Source organism: Dromaius novaehollandiae, chromosome 33, assembly GCF_036370855.1.
Source record: "Dromaius novaehollandiae isolate bDroNov1 chromosome 33, bDroNov1.hap1, whole genome shotgun sequence".
In the NCBI taxonomy this organism is placed as follows: domain Eukaryota; kingdom Metazoa; phylum Chordata; class Aves; order Casuariiformes; family Dromaiidae; genus Dromaius; species Dromaius novaehollandiae.
The window spans coordinates 1,537,352-1,556,381 of record NC_088127.1 but is presented as its reverse complement, the minus strand read 5'-3'; the positions used below and the strand labels follow the sequence as shown (position 1 = coordinate 1,556,381).

At 75.4% G+C, this 19,030-nt stretch overlaps 1 protein-coding gene across 2 annotated transcripts; it reads right to left on the bottom strand.

Moving 5' to 3' along the window:
• Positions 1-583: 583 nt before the first annotated feature.
• On the bottom strand, positions 584-18,976 carry COL5A3 (collagen type V alpha 3 chain). Of its 2 annotated transcripts, XM_064499261.1 has the most exons (67): positions 18,832-18,976; positions 17,305-17,472; positions 16,745-16,958; positions 16,514-16,676; positions 15,782-15,904; positions 15,439-15,585; positions 14,401-14,505; positions 14,178-14,321; positions 14,038-14,085; positions 13,906-13,947; positions 13,756-13,818; positions 13,587-13,661; positions 13,383-13,466; positions 13,243-13,299; positions 13,088-13,141; positions 12,946-12,999; positions 12,810-12,863; positions 12,624-12,677; positions 12,497-12,550; positions 12,370-12,414; positions 12,116-12,169; positions 11,939-11,983; positions 11,700-11,753; positions 11,573-11,617; positions 11,397-11,450; positions 11,258-11,302; positions 11,089-11,142; positions 10,904-10,948; positions 10,669-10,722; positions 10,335-10,442; positions 10,202-10,255; positions 10,065-10,118; positions 9,490-9,534; positions 8,818-8,871; positions 8,664-8,708; positions 8,455-8,508; positions 8,310-8,363; positions 8,172-8,225; positions 7,871-7,978; positions 7,634-7,723; positions 7,480-7,533; positions 7,184-7,291; positions 6,891-6,998; positions 6,444-6,497; positions 6,253-6,306; positions 5,914-6,021; positions 5,711-5,764; positions 5,460-5,513; positions 5,314-5,367; positions 5,106-5,159; positions 4,795-4,902; positions 4,566-4,619; positions 4,319-4,372; positions 4,070-4,123; positions 3,861-3,914; positions 3,589-3,696; positions 3,429-3,482; positions 3,298-3,351; positions 3,078-3,185; positions 2,911-2,964; positions 2,770-2,805; positions 2,577-2,630; positions 2,131-2,374; positions 1,810-1,922; positions 1,540-1,608; positions 1,192-1,428; positions 584-971 (listed from the first exon to the last, which is right to left on the bottom strand). In XM_064499261.1, the coding sequence occupies exons 1-67, from the start codon at positions 18,887-18,889 to the stop codon at positions 825-827; spliced, it is 5,280 nt and encodes a 1,759-aa protein (XP_064355331.1). In that variant the 5' UTR covers positions 18,890-18,976; the 3' UTR covers positions 584-824. The 2 variants fall into 2 exon arrangements, with proteins under 2 accessions (XP_064355331.1, XP_064355333.1); XM_064499263.1 differs by lacking the exon at positions 10,065-10,118.
• Positions 18,977-19,030: the final 54 nt, after the last annotated feature.

Here is a 19,030-nt window from a genome sequence, read left to right as displayed (position 1 = left end):
CCAAGGCAGGAGCACAGCGCCAGGATGGGGGCCGCCAGCCTGGGGCGCGGGGCACAGAGCGGCGCCAGGCGAGCGGGAGGTTCGATACAGTCGGTTTATGGTACAGTGACCGCAAGGCGCCGGGGCCGAGACGCTGAACAGCACAGACCGGGGCGCTGGGCTGAGCGGGGGGGCTGCACCTCGCACCCGGCGCACGCTGGCCCCACGCGCCCCGGGGAGGTCTCGGCCCCCCAGCTCCACGCAAGCCGCCCGCTGCCAGACGGGGGGCAGGGGGGGCAATCCCCCGGGGGCGGCGGGGCTCCCCGGCCCCCTTGCCACCCCCTCCCACGGAGGGGGCCGAGCAGCCGCGGGGCGAAGGAGGTGGCCCCGGCTCGCGCGCAGCGCCGCGGGCAGGTGCAGCCGGGACGGACGGCGGAGGCTCGGCGGCAGCAGGCTCTGCGGGGACGTGGGGCCGGCGAGAGGGCGGGATGGGGCCCGGCCCTCCAGCGCCCGCGGGGCTCGCCGTGGGGCGGGCGAGGGGTGCCGCAGCGCTGCCGAGCCGAGGGCTTGTCCAGTGCTTCACCAAGGGGGCTCTCGGGGAGCGTCATAGCACCACGGGGAGGGCGCCGGCTCGCGCCCGCTCCCTGCAGTCCGGGCGCCCTGCCCCAGCTCACCCCCCCGGAGCCGGCAGTATAAATAAGGGGGGCCGCGCGGGCAGGAGCGGGGCGTGCGGCGGCAGCTCCGGGTCCTGAGTGTGCCAGGGCAGGCACTGGGTCACTGTCCCCGGCGTGAGAGGCGGCAGAGGCCCCCGGAGCCCCCGGCCCGCGCGCCGTCTGGGGCCGTGCTCAGCCCAGGAAGCACACGGGGCCCAGCTCGAAGCCAAACTTCTGGTTGGCGTCTCCGAAGTCGGCCACGGCCACGTCCGTCAGGGGCAGCCGCTCGACGCGGGACGAGGTCACCTCCATCACCGTCCGCTCTTGGCCCCGGCGTCCCTGCGGACACGGGGCAGGCTCAGGGACGGGAGCCCGGGGCAGGGGCCCGCCGGGACCTCGCGGGCACGTGGCAAGGGAGCAGGGACGCAGCAGGTGCCCAGGGCCGGGGGCCGGTTCCAGCGGGGCAGCTGTGAGGGGATCCGGGGGTGGGGATGGAGACGAGGGTCCACGGGGCCGTGTGAGGGGGGCGGCGGGGCGCAGGGGGTTTGGGACGCCTCACCTGGCAGCCGTCGCGGAGAGCCCGGACGGGGGTGGCAGGGTGGCCGTGCCCCAGCTCCTCGTCGTTGGCCCCGCGGAAGCGCAGGGCGCGGGCGAAGGTGCTGGCGCCGGCGTCGTACCAGGCGGCCGCGTTCTGGCAGTTCAGCGTGAAGTTCTGGCGGGCGCTGGCGCTCAGGAGACGCAGGAAGGTGAGCTGGGTCACGGGCACCCCGTTCCCGTCCGCGTCCACGTAGGAGAACTGGGAGGACGGCACAGGGAGGAGATGCAGCCACCCGACTCCACGCGCTGGGCGCCCCTTCCCCGCTGCCCCAGGACGGAGCGTGAGCAGCGTCTGCCCCCAGGCTCCTACCTTTTTGCCCCTCTTGAAGGTGCTGTACCACGTTCCCGGCTTCTCCCTGTTCCAGGCGGCAAGTCGGACCTGGGGGCGGTGGAGGAGCAGAAGGTGTTGGGGGCGAAGAAGAGCGTCTCTAGCCCCCGGCCTCCCGCAGCATGGGGTAGAGTGAGCCCTGACCCCCCCCGTCCCCCCAGGAGTTCCCAGGGCCGGGAGGGCTGCTGGAGCCCAGATCTGGACACCCAGCTCTGCTCTGCCCCGGCCCTCCCCACCCCTTCTTCAACTCACGGCCTCAAACTTCTTATCGGGGAAGAGACAGGTCTCGCCGCCAGCTGTGAAATTACAGAAAACCCGGAAGGCATCTCGGGAGCAGCCCTGGTTGGGGTCGATCCAGTACTCGCCTGGGAAAGCGGGCAGAGGGGTCAGCAGGCAGACAGATGGATCAGCTCCCTGGGGGCTCTGCGCTCGCCTTGGCCCCCTCCCCAGAGACAGGCTGTTCGTGCAGTGCCTGGCGGGGCGCAGAGGTCCGGGAAGCCCCGGTCCCACCCCTCTTGGAGGTGTTTCCAGCGTTCCCTCTCCCTCTTGCACCTCGGCCCTCCAAAGCCTCACCGTCCTTGAGGTGGGGGTGGCACAGCTGCAGCTCCTTGCAGACGCGAGCGGGGCTCTCGTGGGTGCCCAGGGGCCGTCTCAGCTGCTCGACCTCAGTGCGCAGGGAGCTGAGCGAGGCGTACACCTCCTCCAGCCCCTGGTAGTCTGCGGGGGCTGCCTGCTCCCCCGGAGCCCCCTCCGCGGCCCGCCGGCGCTTCCTGGCCCTGCTCGAGGGAAGAGGCTCCAGCAGCTCAGCCGGGAGGCCCTGGGACAGACACGGAGGGTGAGAGCGGCAGATGCCGGGGCCAGAGCAGGATGCGAAAGGCTGGAGCAGCCTCTGCGCCAGCAAGGGGGGCCTGGGGATGGAGGAGCCACCCCTGGAGGGGAGAGGCCAAGGGGGAGCAGGGGCTTGGCAGGGCGCAAGCGGGGTGCTGTCTGTCTCTGTGCCCAAAGCACCCCGCACTCACCGGTGGCCCTGGGGGCCCAGGGGGGCCCGTGTCACCTCTGGGGCCCAGCGCGCCCTGCAAAAGGAGAGGAATCGGCAATCAGCCGACCGGCCTGGAGGGCCCCGGACGCCTCGCCCTCTCCCCAGCTCTCCTAGGGACACAGCAGGAGATGCCCCTGCTTGTGCTGCCCGTCCCGCCCCGTCCCCGTACTCACCGGCGAGCCTTTGGAGCCCTTCTGGCCCAAGGGTCCCTGTGGGGAAGAGGGGGAGTGAAGGGCAGAAGGGAGATCCTGGGATGAGCAGGATGTCGTGCAGCTAAAGCTAGGTGCACCTGGGCAGCACGGGCAGGTACTCACCGAGAGGCCGGGGGGCCCCGGGGGGCCGGTGGGACCTGTGGGTCCAGCCAAACCCTGCGGGTAGAGACAGTGTCAGCCCTGTCCCCAAGGGGCCTGTGTCCTGCTAAGTACGTTGTCCCCCTCCCCGCTGTCCAGCCCCTGCCTCAGGAGAGACCCCGCATACTCACAGGGTCTCCCTTGGGTCCTGGGGGGCCCTGGATGCCCGGCAGCCCCTGGTCTCCTTTCTCCCCCATCTCTCCCGGAGGTCCAATGAGCCCGATGAGCCCAGCATGGCCCTGGGGGTGAAGGGAGGGTCAGGCAGCCTCCTTCCCAGGACCAGCGTGGGCACGGGTCCGGGGTGAGGGGCACCCCAGCCCCAGCTCCTGCACAGCCGTCACCTCGCCTTACCTTGTCTCCCTTGTGGCCAGGGTCTCCCTTGAGGCCAGGCAAACCCATGGGGCCCTGCAGAGGCACCGAGGGTGTCACACTCCCTGGGCTGCGCCCAGCCGGGTCCCCAGGGCCCACCCACCCCGACTTACCAGGGGGCCGGGTGGTCCCGCTTGTCCTGGGGCTCCCAGCAGACCTTGCTCGCCCTGAAGAAGACACGGTGCGGGAGAGCAGCACGGCACTGAGCCCCCCGAAAGCGCCCTGCACGGGCCCTCCCCGCAGCCCCACACCCCCGCTGCCGCCGGGACTCACGGCCGGACCAGGGATCCCGCGGAGACCTTCGGAGCCGGGCCGCCCCGGGGGGCCCTGCGCCCCCACGGGACCCATCTTCCCGGGCGGCCCCTCCGTGCCGGGCTGGCCCTGGGAATGCGAGCGCAGAGCATCAGAGCGGAGCCCGGCACCCCCCGGGGCGGCCCCCGGCCCCCCTTGCCGGTGGGTCTGGGAGGACTGGGGCTCTGCCCCGGGCTGGCAGAGCCGTGGGGCTGTCCTTCCCGAGGGAGCAGGCTCGGAGGGCCGCGGCTTACCTTGGCACCCTTTTCGCCCTGACGGCCCTCTCGCCCAGCTGGCCCCAGCGGCCCCTGGGCAAGGAGACGGGAGCATGAGCTGGACGCCGGCAATGGTGCCCCGGCCTGCAGCAGCCCCGCTCGCCCCCCGACACCGAGCGCTCCTCCCCTCCTGCCTCCCGCCTCGCCCCGCGCTACCCTCCCCATCCTCGCCCCCTTCCCCTACTCACCCTCCGTCCAGGGGGCCCGGGGGGGCCTGGCTCCCCTGACGCACCGGGGGGGCCCTGAAACAAACCCGGAGTCGGTCAGTGGCAGCTTGGGGAGGGGGGGAGAGAAGAAAAGGGAGAGACCTGGGGGGATAAGCGGTGCACGAGGACCCGGGAGCAGCAGGGCTCAGCTGCGGCCCCTCCAGCCCCGCAGCCCCGTGGGGGGCCGCAGTCCCCTCTCGCGGCCGCGATGCCCCCCGGTGCCCCACTCACCGGCAGGCCGGGGTCCCCGCCGTCGCCCTTCTCTCCAGCAACGCCGTCCAGACCCTGCGGCACAGGACGGGGTGAGCACTCGCCCAGCGGACCCCCCCAGCCCGCCCCACGGGTGACCGCGCCTGGGGCAGCGGGTGACACAGGAGCTCCGCAGCACTGGCTCCGGGCCCGGGCAAGCGCTGCAGCCTCCGGGCTGGGGCTGCCTGTGCTCCGTGGCCCCTCTAATGGGCGAGCTGGGGCTACTCACCGGCACGCCGGGGTCTCCGGGGGGGCCGGGATCACCAGGGAAGCCGATGGGGCCCTGCAGAGATGGGAACATAAGCACGGGGCTGGAAGAGAGTCCCAGAGCCCCCGCGCGCCAGGAGAGCAGGGCGGGAGCAGGGAAAGGGGTCAGCGCCTCCAGGCCCGTCGGTGGGCGTGCGGGGGGGGCTCAGGGCCGGCTCCCTCGCTGCTCCGTGCCTCGCTCCCACGCTCACCAAGTTGCCTTTGGTTCCATCCTCTCCTGGGGGCCCCTTCTTGCCAGGGGGCCCCGCCGCTCCCGATTGTCCCGCGTCTCCCTTCTCCCCCACGTCCCCTTTCACACCCTGTGGAGGGATGGGGAGGGTCAGGTTAGGGGGAGAGCAGGGGGCAGCCTGGGCTGCACGGCGTTCACCTGCAGCCCTGCCGCTGCTTTGTGTGCCCGGGGGGGCAGGACCTGCTCCCCGCTCCCTCGAGCTCCACCTTCCCCCCCGCGATGCCTGTTCCTGCCTTCCCAGAGGTGCCGTGTTCTCCCCCCCGCAACACTCACGGGTGGGCCGGGCTCCCCCGCGGCTCCAGGGTCTCCTGCTTCTCCCAGCTCACCCTGCGCGAGAGAAAAGCAGAGGGAAACCCGCCGGCTGTGCCCAGGCGCTGCCGGGCGCTGGGAGGGATGTGCACAGCTCTGCCCCGTCCGCAGTCCCCCTACGCGGGCACCGAGTCTCGGGACTCCCCGGGCACCACGCCGAGCGCCGGCTTACCTTCTCTCCCACAGCGCCGGGCTGTCCCACGCCGCCCGGCATTCCCTGGGGGCCCTAAGGACACGAGGGCAGGGGTTACCCGCTGCAAAGCCCAGCCGCTGCCCCACGGCCGGCGCCGGCACCCCGCGCGCCCGGGCTGTGCTCACCTCTGCGCCGCTGGGCCCTTGCGGCCCGCGTGGTCCCGGCGCGCCGGGGGGGCCCTGCAGGGAGCACGGAGCGGGTCAGAGCCGCCAAGGGGGGCTGCTGAGCCGTGGGGCGCGAGGCCCCCACGGGAGAGGGGGCTTGCAGAGGTGGGAAGCTCGGGGAGCCGGGGCAGAGGGAGTTGGGGGGGTCTGGGGAGCCGGGGACGCTCCGAAGGGGGTGGCCGAGGTCAGAAAGGCCACGGGGGGGTCCTTACCATGGGGCCGACGTCGCCGTTCTCCCCCTTCTCGCCCGGCGGGCCCGGCATGCCCTGCGAGGAGCGCGCAGGTTGGCAGGGCCGGCGCTGGCCCCCGCCGGCCTCCGGGGCTTGCCGGGCCGGGACCCTTGTCCCTGCCCCTCCTTCCCGACCCACAGCCCCCGCCAGCCCCGCAGAGCCACCCCTGCCCCCCTGCTCCTTACCTGCAGGCCCGGGGGGCCGCTGAGGCCGGGGTGCCCCCGCGAGCCCTCGTCTCCTTTCTGCCCAAACATCCCCTGCTGCCCGCGGCGCCCGGGCTCCCCGTCCGCCCCCTGCGAAGGGCGAGCGGGGGGTCAGCACCTCCCGCGGGCACCGCCTGCCCCACGGGGAGCTCAGCGCCCGGGGTGGGAGCGGGACCGAGAGGGGAGATGGGGCAGGACGGTGCCGCGGGGGATGCTCGCGCTGCTGGGGGGGGCAGCAAGCGCTGCGTTCGGGGTCTCTTAGCTGAGCGTTGGGCTCGGGGGGAATAAACTGGGCGGGAAGAGCGCGTCCCGGCTACTCACCGCGGGGCCGGGGTGCCCGAGAGGCCCCTGGATCCCTGTGGGTCCCGGCGGGCCCTGGGGGACAGAAGCATCCGCATGAGGGTTGAGCAGCCCCCGAACGCCTCCCGTCCCCAGAGGCGCTCTGCCCCTCGGCAGCCCCCGGGCCCGCGCAGGCAGCCCCCCCCCCCCCCCCCCAGCCCCTCGGCACTTACCGCCTCGCCCTTGTCGCCTTTGCTGCCCTTCTGCCCCGGCAGCCCGATCTCGCCCTGCCACGGCAAAGGGACCCGGTGAAACCCCGCAGCCGCCCCTCCCGGGGGCCCGTGGCTAGGGAGCGCTGGCGGCCAGGGAAGGCTGCCATCACGGAACCGTGGCCAAGGAAACCCCATCACCGGGGAAACCTGCCACCACCTGGGACGCACTGCCAAGGAGAGCAGCCAGGGCCGCACACCGCTGCCAGGGACATCCCCGCGGCCTGGAAGCCACCGGAAACCTGCCCCAGCGGGGAGGTGCCCCGGCCCGAGGACCTGCCCTCTCCAAGGGGACCCGTCCCGCCGCCTGCCCCGGGGGACCGTCCCCGGCTGCCAGCAGCGAAGCGCAGCGGGTCCCCTCTTCGCAACGGAGCGTCGCTGGAGGCGCTGGCTGGCGCCTCCCCGACTTACCTTGTCGCCGTCTTCTCCAGCCGGGCCGGGGGGGCCGCCTGGGCCCGGCAGCCCCACAGGGCCCTGGATGCCATCGTGTCCGGCTGGGCCCACCGGGCCCCTCTCGCCCTGCGGGCAGGGAGCAGAGCAGGGCTGGCCGGGACCCACGTGGGACGTCCCGGCTGCTCCCAGCCGTGCCCCACAGCTCCTCCCGCACCGCCCCACCTGCCCCATCCTCCTCCCGCCCCCAGCGCGGCCCCCTCCTTCCCCCGCTCGTCTCACGCCTCGCCCCACGCAGAGGACACGGCACCTACCGGGGAGCCCTTCTCTCCGGTGGGGCCGGGGGGGCCCTGTGCACCCCCACGGCCCGGCAGTCCAATGCCTCCAGCTGCCCCCGTGGGGCCTCGCTCGCCGGGGGAACCCTGGGGGAACACAGGGGCAGGGCTGAAGGCAGAAAGGCCCCGGGAATCCTTCCTCCTCCAGAGAAACCTTGCTCTTCATCAGCTAGGACTTGGACCAGGGTGGCAAAACCGCTCCCCAAGGAGCACATGGCAAGGGGGGCCCCAAAACTCCGTATAGACCCCAAAGTGCCACGATGCTTTGTACTCACTGTGGGCCCAGGGGGACCGGGGGGCCCTTCCCCACCCTTCAGGCCGGGTGGACCCTGCAAAAAGGCAGCAAAGACAGTCGGGAAGGACCCTGCTCATCTCTCCGCCCTCCCGGGGATGGCTGCGGGCTGCGTCCGAGCCCGGGACGGCACTGACCGTCTCTCCCGGCGCGCCCCGTGTGCCCGGAAAGCCGTGGATGCCCGGGGGGCCGTTCTTGCCGGGGATGCCAGCTGGGCCAGGGTCGCCCTGCGAGGAAGAGGAGCAGCAGGTAGCCTGGCTCCACCGCGCCCGCACTGAGCGCCTGAACACAGAGCCGAGCGGGGGGACTCAGCACCCCCCGGCTCAGCCCGGCCGCAGGCTGCGCTGGTGCTCGGACCCCGGGGGGGCTCCTACCTTGGCTCCTTCTCGGCCAGCGGCTCCGGGCAGCCCCTGCTCCCCCGGGGGACCGGGGGGGCCTGGGTGCCCCCTCTCTCCCACGGGCCCGGTCTCACCCGATTTACCCTGCGGGCAGAGAGCAGGGTGAGCCTCGGGGCACGGGCAGCGCGGAGCAGAGACCGGGGGCAGCACCGGAGAGCCGGCACAGGGCAAGGGGCAGCACGGCCGCCCCACGCAGAGCAGCGCCGGCCCCTCCATCCCACCCATCGACACGCAGCCCCATTGCAACGAGGAGAATATCCTCGGCACGGCCACTCACCTGGGGTCCCACCACCCCGGTGGGGCCCGGGGGGCCGGTTTTGCCGTGGAAGCCCTGCGGAGGAGGAGAGCAGAGAGGGGCTGAGGCGGGGAAGCGCGGGATGCATCCTCGAGGGGCGAGGCGGGCAGGGATGCTCACCGGCTCGCCGCGCTGCCCCGGGTGTCCCGGCAAGCCGTCCTTCCCGGCGGGGCCCTACCGCGGCGGGAGCGGAGTTAGCGGGGCGGAGGGGAGGCCGGCCGGCCGGCGGGGTGCCGGCGCCGCTCCCCGACGCCTCACTACTTACGGGGGGCCCTTTGGTGCCGGGGAAGCCGCTGGGGCCCTGCGGACCCTGGGGGCCCTGCGGGAGGAAGGGAAAAGCCCATGGGCAGCAGTACGGCGCCTGTCCCGCGGCCTGGAGCACCCTCCCCCTGCCCGGCATCGCCCCGAGGAAGAGCCCCGCTCCCGGCCCCCCGCTCCCGGCCCCTCTGCCGGGCACCGGCCGCCCCGGCTCACCTTCTCCCCCACCGCGCCGGGGGCCCCGTCGTGGCCAGGATCGCCCTGGGCGGAGAGAGACGGGCTGAGGGTGGGCGGCAGGGACTGCACGCCGGTCCCCGCCGCCCCGGGGTGGGGGCACGCGGGGGCACATGGCGGCCGGGCGCCGACCTACCTTTGGGCCGGGGGTCCCCGTGGCGCCGGGCAGGCCGCGCTCCCCCGGCGGGCCCTGAGCGGAGGCAGCAGAGAGCGGCGTGAGGGCGCGCGAGCCGGGGCCGAGCGGGGACGCGGAGCCCAGCACCCCGGTGTGGCGGCTGTGGGGCACAGGGCCGACGTTTGGGGCCGGGATGCCGTGGGATGCGGCAGGCCCCAGGGCCCCGTTGCCATGGGACACCGGGCCCGGGGTGGTCGCCATGGGATGCGGCAGGCCCCGGTCGCCGCGGGGTACAGCAGGCCCCACGCCGGTTGCCATGGGACACGGGATGGAAGCTTTTGGCCTGGTTGCCATGGGACACAACGTGCCCCAAGCGCTGTTGCCGTGGGATACAGGGCAGAAGCTTTGGGGCTGGTTGCCCTGGGACACAGCAGGCCCCAGGTCTGGTTGCCGTGGAATACGACAGGTCCCCGGGTGGTTGCCGTGGGATACGGCTGGACCTGGGCTGGTTGCCATGGCTACGGCAGGTCCCAGGGCGGTCGCCGTGGGATACGGCTGGACCTGGGGTGGTTGCCATGGCTACGGCAGGTCCCGGGGCGGTCGCCGTGGGATACGGCTGGCCCCAGGGTGGGCGCGTGGATCCCGGCCCCCTGCATGGGGCCAGTGGGGGGGGTGGGGGCCACGGCAGCTCACCGGGGGTCCTCGCTGTCCCGTCTGCCCAGCCTGGCCGGCCTTGCCCTGCGGGGAAGCAAGATGTGGCGGGGGGAGCCGCTCCCACCATGCACCCGCCATGCACCCGCACCCACTGTGCACCCGCTGTGCATTCACCATGCACCTGCACCCACCATGCACCCGCTGTGCACCCACCATGCACCCGCCGTGCACCCGCACCCACTGTGCACCCGCTGTGCATTCACCATGCACCTGCACCCGCCGTGCACCCGCCGTGCACCTGCACCCGCCGTGCACCCGCTGTGCATTCACCATGCACCTGCACCCGCCGTGCACCCGCTGTGCACCCGCCGTGCACCCCGCGCAGGGACGGGGTGTCCCGTGCAGCCACGACTCGCGCCCAAGCGTGTGCAGGACACGTGGCGCAGGACCCGGGGGAGCATCCAGGCACGTGTGGGATCTGGAGCCCAGGACGTGGCGGGGGACCAGGACGTCTGGGTCCCTCTGGGACCCAAAGGGGAACGGTGGAGCGGGAGGGGATGGATGGCATGCAGGGACAGAGAGGACGGATGGGACAGCGGGACGCGGCGACTCACCCTCTTGCCTTTCTCTCCCGCCAGCCCCACGGGACCCTGGAAGCCAGCGGAGCCCTAAGAGGGGAGAGAGCACAAGCTGCAGCCCGGGGCCAAGAGAATCCCAGCTCCGGAGCGACCCAGCCGCCTCCCACGCTCACCTTGGGGCCCTGGCGTCCGGGGTAGCCTGGGAGGCCCGGCACGCCCAGCTTGCCCTGCAAGGGAGAGAGCGGAGCGGAGCTGAGCCGCGGGCGGCGTGTGCTGCGGGCGCAGGGGCGGAGGGCCGGCACCCACCTTCTCTCCGGCGGGGCCGGGAGCGCCCGGTTCGCCCACGGAGCCCGTCTGCCCCTTCAGCCCCTCGGGGCCGTCCTCGCCCCGGGGGCCCAGCGGGCCCTGGTCCCCCTGGAACGGCAAGGCGGCGGCGCGGGGAGCATGGCGCCCGGCGAAACGATGCCGGGGCCTCATGCCCCACACACCCCCGCAGCCAGACCCGCCCCACCGCCCCCCAAACCGCCCCCCAAACCGCCCCCAGCCCGCAAACCCCCTGGGGTCCTGCAGACCCCCCAGAGAGGCAGAAGCCAGGGAGGTGGAAATGCCCCCCCGCCAGCCCCCCAGGGACCCCGCTTACCCTGTCACCCTTCGGACCCATGTCCCCCTTGAAGCCGGGGAATCCATCTTCTCCCTGGAGGGGGGCACAGGTTGGGGGGCCGAGGCCGCGCCAGCTTGGGTGCAAGCCCCACACTGCGGGGCCGAGCCCCAGAGCCCGACGCGGAGGGGCTGCCCCCAGCCGCCCGGCCCCCCCAGCCCAGGGCTATCGCAGGACAGGGACGAGCATCCCCGGGACCCACTGCCCCCCTCCTTACCGTCTCGCCTTTGCTGCCCTTCAGGCCGCGCACGCCGAAAGCTCCCTGCAGAGACACAGAGGGGACGGGGGGCTGGAGGGAGGCCTGGGGGGACATGGCCTGACCCCACCGTGGGGGGACATGGCCTGGCCCCACCGCGGTGCCTTGGTGGGGCCTGGCAGTGGCGGGGGTGGGGCTGTGCTTACCTTCACCCCGCGGGGTCCCGGATAGCCGATGGGGCCGGAGGCGCCCGCAGAGCCCTGGGGGCAGAGAGAGCATCAGCAGAACTGGAAACGGCCCCGTCCAAGCCGGGGGGGACCCCAGCCCGGCCCCCGCCACAGGGGGCTGAGCTGCTTCCCCGGGGCGGCTCCCTACCTGGAGACCCTTCTCTCCGGCGGGCCCCTCTCGGCCGGGGTGACCCTGCAGGGACGCACGAGGGATGAGCCCCCCGCTCCGAGTGGGCTCCCGGGCCCCTCGCCGACGGAGCGGCCCCGCAGCCCCCACAAGTACTTACCGGGGGCCCGTCGGCCCCGGCGACGCCCTGTATCCCCGGCTTCCCCGGCGAGCCCTGGGCGAGAGGAGGAGGTGTCGGGCGCAGGGGGCCCCTGTGGCCCCCCACTCCCCATGCCCTCACCGCCCTTCGGCGCGGGGCGGCTCCGGGCCCGCCGCCCGCCCTGGTGCCCCGCTCACCTTCTCCCCCGGCAGCCCCACGGGACCCTGGGGGCCAGGCAGCCCCTGCGAGAGAAGAAACCGAGGTGCTGGGACCGCACCGAGAGAGCAGCCGAGTCCCCGGCCCCTCGGGCCCCCCCCCACCTACCTGCGGACCAGGGTTGCCCTGCTGTCCGGGTGGGCCCGGCTCCCCGTGGATCCCCTGCGGAGAAATCCCATCAGCGCGACGCCAGCCCACCCCAGACCCCCGCAGCGGCCCCGCGCCCGCGGGAACGTCACCCCCGCCTCGCCCCCGCGCCGGCAGCCCTGCCACCCCCCCGGGAGCATCCCGCTCCGGCGCTGCCCGACACAGGCTGGGGGTCCCCAGCGGGGCCCCGTCGCACCCACCGTGCTGCCCTCGGGCCCGGGTGCTCCGTCGATGCCGCCGGCGCCCTGCGGGGAAAGGAAGGAGGGTCAGGGCCGTGCCCCCCTCCCCGAGGCGACGTCGTGCCCCAGCTCAGTGGTCAGGAAAAACGTCCCCTCAGCACCAGGACGGACAGACAGGCAGACGGGGGGGTCTCATACCAGCGGTCCCGGCGGTCCGGGGGAGCCACGCGAGCCGACGAGACCTCGCACGCCCTAGGGCCGAGGACAGAGGGGTCAGCGCCCAGCTGAGCCCCGCCGACCCAGCACCCCTGCACTCCCAGGGGAGCCGGCACCCGAATCTCTCCCCCAAAAGCTCTGGGAGAATGCCAGTGGCAAAACTCGCCCCCAGACCCCGGCTCTCCCCCCTGGACTCCCGGGGTGAAGCCGGGGGGGCTCCCGGCGCGGATACTCACAGGTTCCCCAGGCTGCCCGCGGGGTCCCGGGAGCCCGTCCGGGCCCTGGAGGAGACGGAGCGGAGCTGAGCGCCGTCCCCCGGTGCCGCGGGGGCCCGATCCTGCCCCCCCCGCCCACGCTGCTCACCTTGGCGCCTCGGTCTCCGGGGGGGCCCGGCGGCCCCGGCGGCCCCACGTCGCCCTGCGGCAGAGAGGCGGTGAGGGGCCGGGCGGGCAGGCGGTGCCGGGCCGGGGCGCAGCCTGCTCCCACTTACCCGGTGGCCCTTCTCGCCCGGCAGCCCCGGCAGCCCGTCGAAGCCTCTGTCACCCTGCGGCACAGCGGCGGCGTCAGGCCGTGCCCGACCCCCCCCGCGCTGCTGCCGGGGGGCAGAGGGGCCCAGGCATCCTGGCCCCGCACAGACCCCCCCGTGGCGGCACCGACGGACCCCCCAGCCCCAGACCTTGGGTCCGGTTTCTCCGGGGAGGCCCCTGGCGCCGTCCGCTCCCGCGCGGCCCTGCGAGACACCGGAGGGTGGGAAGGGCCGGGGGCCGGGCACGGGGACGCCCGGGGCGCGCGGCCCCCCCCGCGGCACTCACCCGCCGGCCCAGCTTCCCCGCCGGCCCTGGCGGCCCCTGCGGCCCCCGGGGACCCTGGCGGAGAGAGGGGGAAGGCGTCGGGGCCGGGCTCCCACGGTCCGGGCAGCCGGGCCCCCCCCGTGCCCCCCCCGACAGCACTCACCTGCGGCCCCACGTCGCCTGCGTCCCCTTTGAGGCCGGGGTGTCCGGGGAGACCCTAGGGAGATGGGAGAGCTCGGGGACCCGACGTGGGGAGGCCCCCGATGTGGGGGGGGGCTGGCCCACGGCGGCGGAGGCCCCCGCTGCGGCTGTACTCACCAGCAGTCCCGGGCGGCCGGTCAGCCCCATGGGGCCCGGGGGGCCCTTCATGGCGAGCTGGGGGGAGAGGGAGGAGAGGGCTGAGCGGGAGCGGGGGGGCCGGCGGCGGGGCCGGCTGGCGCGGGGGGGGGGGGCCTCACCTTGGCCTGCTGCAGGATCGCCTGGGCCTGGGCTTCTTGGAAGGAGACGGTGGGGCCCTTGAGGGAGTCGCCGCCGAACTGGAACTGGGGGGCAGCGGGCTGAGGGGGGCCGGCAGCCCCCGGGACACCCGGCTCCGCCAGAGCCCTCCCGCGCCAGGACCGCGGCGGCCCCCCCGGACACGGCCCCACCGCCCCAGCGCCTACCGGCAGCATGAGCGTGGTCCCAGCCGGGCCACGGATCCCGTCGGCTCCTGGCAGCCCCGGCCGCCCCGCGGGGCCCTGCGGGGGGAAGGGGGGGGTCTGTCATCACCCCGGCGCCGGCAGGTCGGGGCTTGCAGCCGGCGCCGTGGCCCCCCCCCCGCCTGCTCCTCACCTGCTCTCCGGGGTCCCCCGGCAGCCCTGGCGGCCCCGGCGGCCCCCGGGGACCCGGCTGCCCCTGCGGAGGAGGCCAAGGCGTGTTAGTGCCGGTGCGGCCCCCCCGTCCCCGCGCCGCCCCCTCCCCGCAGCAGCCCCCGCTCCTTACCGCAGGGCCCGGGGGTCCCGGCGGCCCCTCGAAGCGCCAGCCCTAAAGAGACGAGAGTGAGCGCGGCTCAGCCCGGGCCCCCCCCGCAAGCGAGCACCCGGGGGGCCACGCGGTCCTCGCGGCCCCACTTACCGGCTCCACGACGGCCGGTTCGCCCTTCTCGCCCTTCAGGCCGGGCTCCTGCAAGACGCCAGGGTGGGGGGAGACGGGGCTGCGCCCCGGCCCCTTCCGCCACAACCGCGAGGGGCCCCGGTCCCCGTCCCCGGCGTTACCTGGGGAGCCTGGACCTCCACCGCCTGCCGCACGGCCGGGCCGGAGCCCCCCCAGTGCACGGGATCCCCCTCGTCCTCGTCCTCGAAGCCCGGCGGCAGCTCCGCGCTGTGGGTCTCCAGCAGCACAGACTCCTCGCCCGTGTCCTACGGGACGGGGCGATGCTGGGGGCCTGGAGGGGGGACCCCAGCCCCAGCCCCGGCCCTGGCCCCAGCCCAGCGCTACCTCCTGGGGGTCGGTGCGGTTCGGGGCACCGGTGCCGGCGGGGCTCCAGGCGGCTGCGGCGAGGGTGCTCTCCTCCGCGGAGCGGGTCGGCGCGGCCGTGCTGGCCTTGGGCGAGGGGCGCAGGGTGAGGCGGGGACCCCCGAGCGGACGGGGGGCCGCGGGGTCCCGCAGGCTGGGGCTGCACCCGGGGCGCCCCCCCCCGCCACAGCCCCGCGGCCGGGCCCCGCTTCCCCCCTCCCGGGGCTGCGGAGGGGCACCCGGCCCTGCACGGCTCCCCGTCCCGCGGGGCCGCCGGGGCCGAGGGGACGGCGAGCCGGGGCTCGGCAGCTGGCGGCACCCGTGGGGCAGCCGCTCTGGGCGCGGGGGCGGCCGTTCCCCCACGGCCCCTGGCTCCGAGCAGCACCTGGAGCCCGGCCACCCCCTCGCCGGGTCTCTCCCACCCGGCCGGGCCAAGGCTGACTCATCGGCAGGAGGGGCCGCGGCCCCCGGGCCGCCCTTGGCCGGCGCCGCCGCCTCCAGCTGCAGCCGCGACCCGCTCGCGGAGCCAAGGGGGGCGAAGGCAGCGGCGGGGCTCCCTCCCGCTCCGCTCCGGTGCCTGCGGCCGGGTCACCCCCGCTGGTGCTCCAGCAAGCGCTGCCACGGCACCGCTCGGCCCCCGGCGCAAAGGGGACCGGCGGGAGGACACGGGGCCGCAGCCTCCCCGCGGGGACTCGCCGGCCGCTCAGGCTCCCCGGGACAGGGGCCGTTCCAGCCAGAGCGCCCACGGGCGAGTCCAGCAGACCCAGAGCCCCGGCTCTGCTGGAGCCGTCCCGGTTCACCGCAGCCCGTTCAAAGACCGGGCGCCCGGGGGCTGCTGTGGGTGCAGGAGGCGGCGTGGCACCGCGTGAGCTCCGTGCACGGGGGTCTGCTCCGCCATGCGCCCGGCTCTGCCTCGGCCCGTGCCTGGACCCAGCGCCCCGGCACGCTGCAGCCCCGTGCCAGCAGCAGTTTAGCAGAGCAGAGTTAGGCGGCCGCAGAGGCAGGTTAGTCGCGCTCTACCTGGCCGTCCGCGGCCGAGGGCACCGAGGGCTCCTGCTGCTCCTGCAGCTCCTTGTTCCTCCTCTTCTTGCCCTTGCCCTTGCGCTTGCCTTTCCCCTTGCCCTTCCTGCCCTTCCGGCGCGGGGCAGCGGTGGCCTCGGGGCCGTTCTGCGTGGGGCAGCGCAGAGGGCGGCGGGGAGAGAAACGCAGGCGTCAGGAGCCCCGGGCGTCAGCAGGGCGCCCTGCCCAGCGCGAGAGCATCCCGGTGCGCCAGCCCTGAGCCCAGCAGCATCCCTGCGGGCCAGCTGGGGGGGGGGGCCCGGAGGGTGCCCCCAGCCCTTCCTCCTCCTTCCTCGGTGCCTACCTCCTCGGGAAAGGGGTCCGCGAGCGGGTAGAGCAGGGCCTGGTCGCAGCCCGGCATGTAGAGCTGGCAGTAGGAGTGGGCAGCCGCGGGGTCGGCCACGATCAGCAGCTGCTGGACGTCGCCCTGCGGGACAGGGGAGGGTAGAGGGGACGACGCGAGGGCACAGGCCCTCTGCCCCGCTGGATGGCTGCATGCCCATGCATGCCCTGCCGCAGCCATGCACGCAGCCCGGCTGCACTGCTCGGCCCCGTGCACCTGAGAGCCTGTGCACGGTGCTGAGCAGGGGCTGTGCACAGATCCGTGCATCGCTCCGAGCGGGATCCACGCACGGCTCGGGGCAGCCAGCCCGGACACCCCCTCGGCCCCGGCTGCAGCCGCGGCGGAGAGGAGCGGACAAACGCACCCTTGTTCGCCCGCCGGGGTGAGCGGCCTGGAGAAGCCCAGCCCTGCGCACCCGGCTGCCTCCAAGCCGCCTTTCCCCGCGGCCCCTGACATTTGCAGCAGGAGAGCTCAGCGGGCAGGAATGCGGCCAGGGGCCTTTCCCAGCGGGAAAGGGACTGACCGACAGGGAACGGGGAGCAGCCCCCAGTGCAAGCAGGGCCACCCAACCTATCCCTGTCCCCCAGCAGCTCCCAGGTCCCCCCATCCCCTGCAGCCACACTGCTGGGGGGACGCGGGAGAGCCGGGACCCGGCGGGGAGGATCTGGGGAGGGAGGCTGTGGGGGGACCCACCTCGAACACCTCCTCGTCCAGGAGGCGAGCCCCGAAGAGCGTCACCCCCTCGGTGCTGATGACGGGCTGGGGGCCCCGCTCCAGGGGCAGCGTCACGAGGAGGTGGCAGTCCACCAGCAAGGACACGTTCCTGCCCTCCACGGCCAGCGCCACGCGGTGCCACCTGCGGGCGCAGGGCTCAGCGCAGCCGGGGCGGCCGGGCACCCGCTGCCCGCCGCCCCCGGCACTCACCTGCCGTCGGCCAGGTTCACCTTGCGGAAGACGGGGTACTGCTCCGGTGCCGGCTGCCCGTCCTGGTCCTCGTAGAGGAAGACGGGCGAGAGGCCGATCTCCAGGCCCAGCTGCTGCACGCCCCGCTCGTCGTAGATGGAGAGCAGAAAGGCCTGCCCGCCTCGCCGGGCGCGCACCGTGGCCAGGATGGAGAAGTCCTCCGGGAAGGGGCCGTCTGCGGCGGCGGGGGGAGGCGAGGACCATCAGGCTGAGCGCTGCCCCGCGCCCCGGGAGCAGCCCTGCACCCCCAGAGCGGATCGTCCCCCCGGGAGCGGCTCTGCACCCCCAGGGCGGACCGTGACTCCGGGAGCAGCTCTGCACCCCCAGAGCGTATCATCCCCCCGGAAGCGGCTCTGCACCCCCAGGGCGGACCGTGCCTCCGGGAGCAGCCCTGCACCCCCAGAACGGATTGGCCCCCCGGGAGCAGCTCTGCACCCCCAGGACAGATTGTCCCCCCAGAAGCAGCTCAGCACCCCCAGGGCGGACCGTGCCCCCGGGAGCGGCTGCAGCCCCCCGCGCACCTGGGAAGAGCTGCCTCGTGGGCGCGCTGAGCTGGGTGCGGTTGTCCACGCGGAAGGCAAAGTCGGGGTCCGCGGTCCCCAGGCGCTGAGCGCAGATCCCGGCGGTGACGGAGATGCCCTCGCGGCCATGCTGCACGCCCAGGGTCCGCAGCACATCCACGGGCACGGCTGCGGGGCGAGCGGAGACCCGGTGGGCAGCGGGCACCGGCCGGAGCCCCCCGGACGGCCGGGCTCGGCGCTCGCGGCCGGGGACCGCGTCCCCCTCCCCCTGCCTGCGTGCTGCCGAGCGGGGCCGGCCCGGTGCCAGGCAGCTGTGTGGGCCCAAGGTCCGGCCCGCGGCAGCCGGATTCCTTCGCTGCATTCCTCCGCCCCCGGCCCGCTCCGGCCAGGCTCTGCCCCCCGCGGCACCGGTGCGCCCCGCGGGAGACCCCGGCACCTCTCTGCCCGGGGCCCTGCACGCCGCTGCACGCAGCCGGGCGCGTGGAGGGGAGGGTTAATCCCGGCGCAGCCAGGTGTGCGGGGGGGGGCGCAGGTCGGGGGGATGATCGCATCCACATCAGAGAGCGGGGGGCCCCCTGCCCGGGGCGGCACCCGGCCTCCCCCCGCCTGCCGGAGAGGCCTGTCCGGGCAGGCGGGAAGGGGCAGCCGGGGGGCGAATCCGGCTGGGGGCTCCCCGGGCCCCCCCCGCTTCCAGCCGCGACGGGGCTCACTCAGGAGGGGGCCGCGCGTGGGGCCAGGCTGGGAACGGCCTGACCCCGCTCCGGCCGGGCCGACTCTCAGGCCCTCCTGACCCCGGCGCATGGGTCCGGTTTCCTGCCGGGCTCCCGGGGGAGGGTTGTGTCCCGGCCGCTGCACGCCGTGGGGGACACCCCCCCCCCGGGCTGCGAAACCCCGGCGCGGCTCAGCCCCTCTGCGCCCCACGGATGCCGGGGGGCAGGATCGGGGCAGCAGCGCCGGGGAATAACCCAGGGCACCTGGTGCGGCAGAGCCGGGGAGTGGGGACGTGGCAAAGCTCCCGGGACCGCGGCGGGGGAGAGACCCCCGCCCCCCCCGACAGGTGGTGAAGGGACCCCGGCGCCCAGACCCCTCCCGGCCGCGGGGGGGGCCCAGGCGTCCGAGCTCGCAGAGCCGCCGCCGCGGGGCCCGGAGCACCCCCGAGACGGCCCCGGGGGCCGGGGGTGTCGGGGGGGCCCGGGGAGCCCCCGCCCGGCCCCGCCGCCCCCGGGCGCCCGGCCCGCCCCCCCCCCGGGGCGGCGTGGGGCCCTCCCGGCCCTGTCCGTGGTGCTGAAGGCGGCGGGGCCCCGGGGGGCGGGGGGGGGGACCCACGCGCGGGGCGCCCCCGCGGGGCCCGGCCGCCGTCGCCCCCCCCCGGCTGGGGCTGGGGGCGGCGGGAGCCGGACGCCGGGGCCCCCCCGCGGTGCGGGCTGCGCGCTGCCGCGGGCGGGGCCGCGCGTGGGCGTGGGAACGCCGCGGGCGTGGGAACGCGTGTCCGCGGGGCGCCCCCCCCGCCGCCCCCCCCGGCGTTACCTGCCCGGCCCGGGCGCAGCCCCTGCAGCACGGCGAGCAGGGCGAGCAGCCGCTCCATGCCCGGTGCCCGGAGCGCGGAGCGCGGTGCCCGGAGCGCGGAGCCCGGAGCGCGGAGCCGGCCCTGCCCTGCCGCTCGCAGACTCGCCGCGGCGGCTCGCGGCGCGGCGCGGCGGGGCGGGGAGGGCCGAGCCCGCCGGGC

Excerpts from the sequence above, each read along its gene's own strand:
- COL5A3 (XM_064499261.1), bottom strand. The coding sequence starts at position 18,889 with ATGGAGCGGCTGCTCGCCCTGCTCGCCGTGCTGCAGGGGCTGCGCCCG. Across the intron at positions 14,086-14,177 it reads TGGAGGTCCAGGCTCCCCAG|GAGCCCGGCCTGAAGGGCGA; the intron begins GTAACGCCGGGG and ends GGCGTCTTGCAG. Across the intron at positions 1,923-2,130 it reads CCACCCCCACCTCAAGGACG|GCGAGTACTGGATCGACCCC; the intron begins GTGAGGCTTTGG and ends CCGCTTTCCCAG.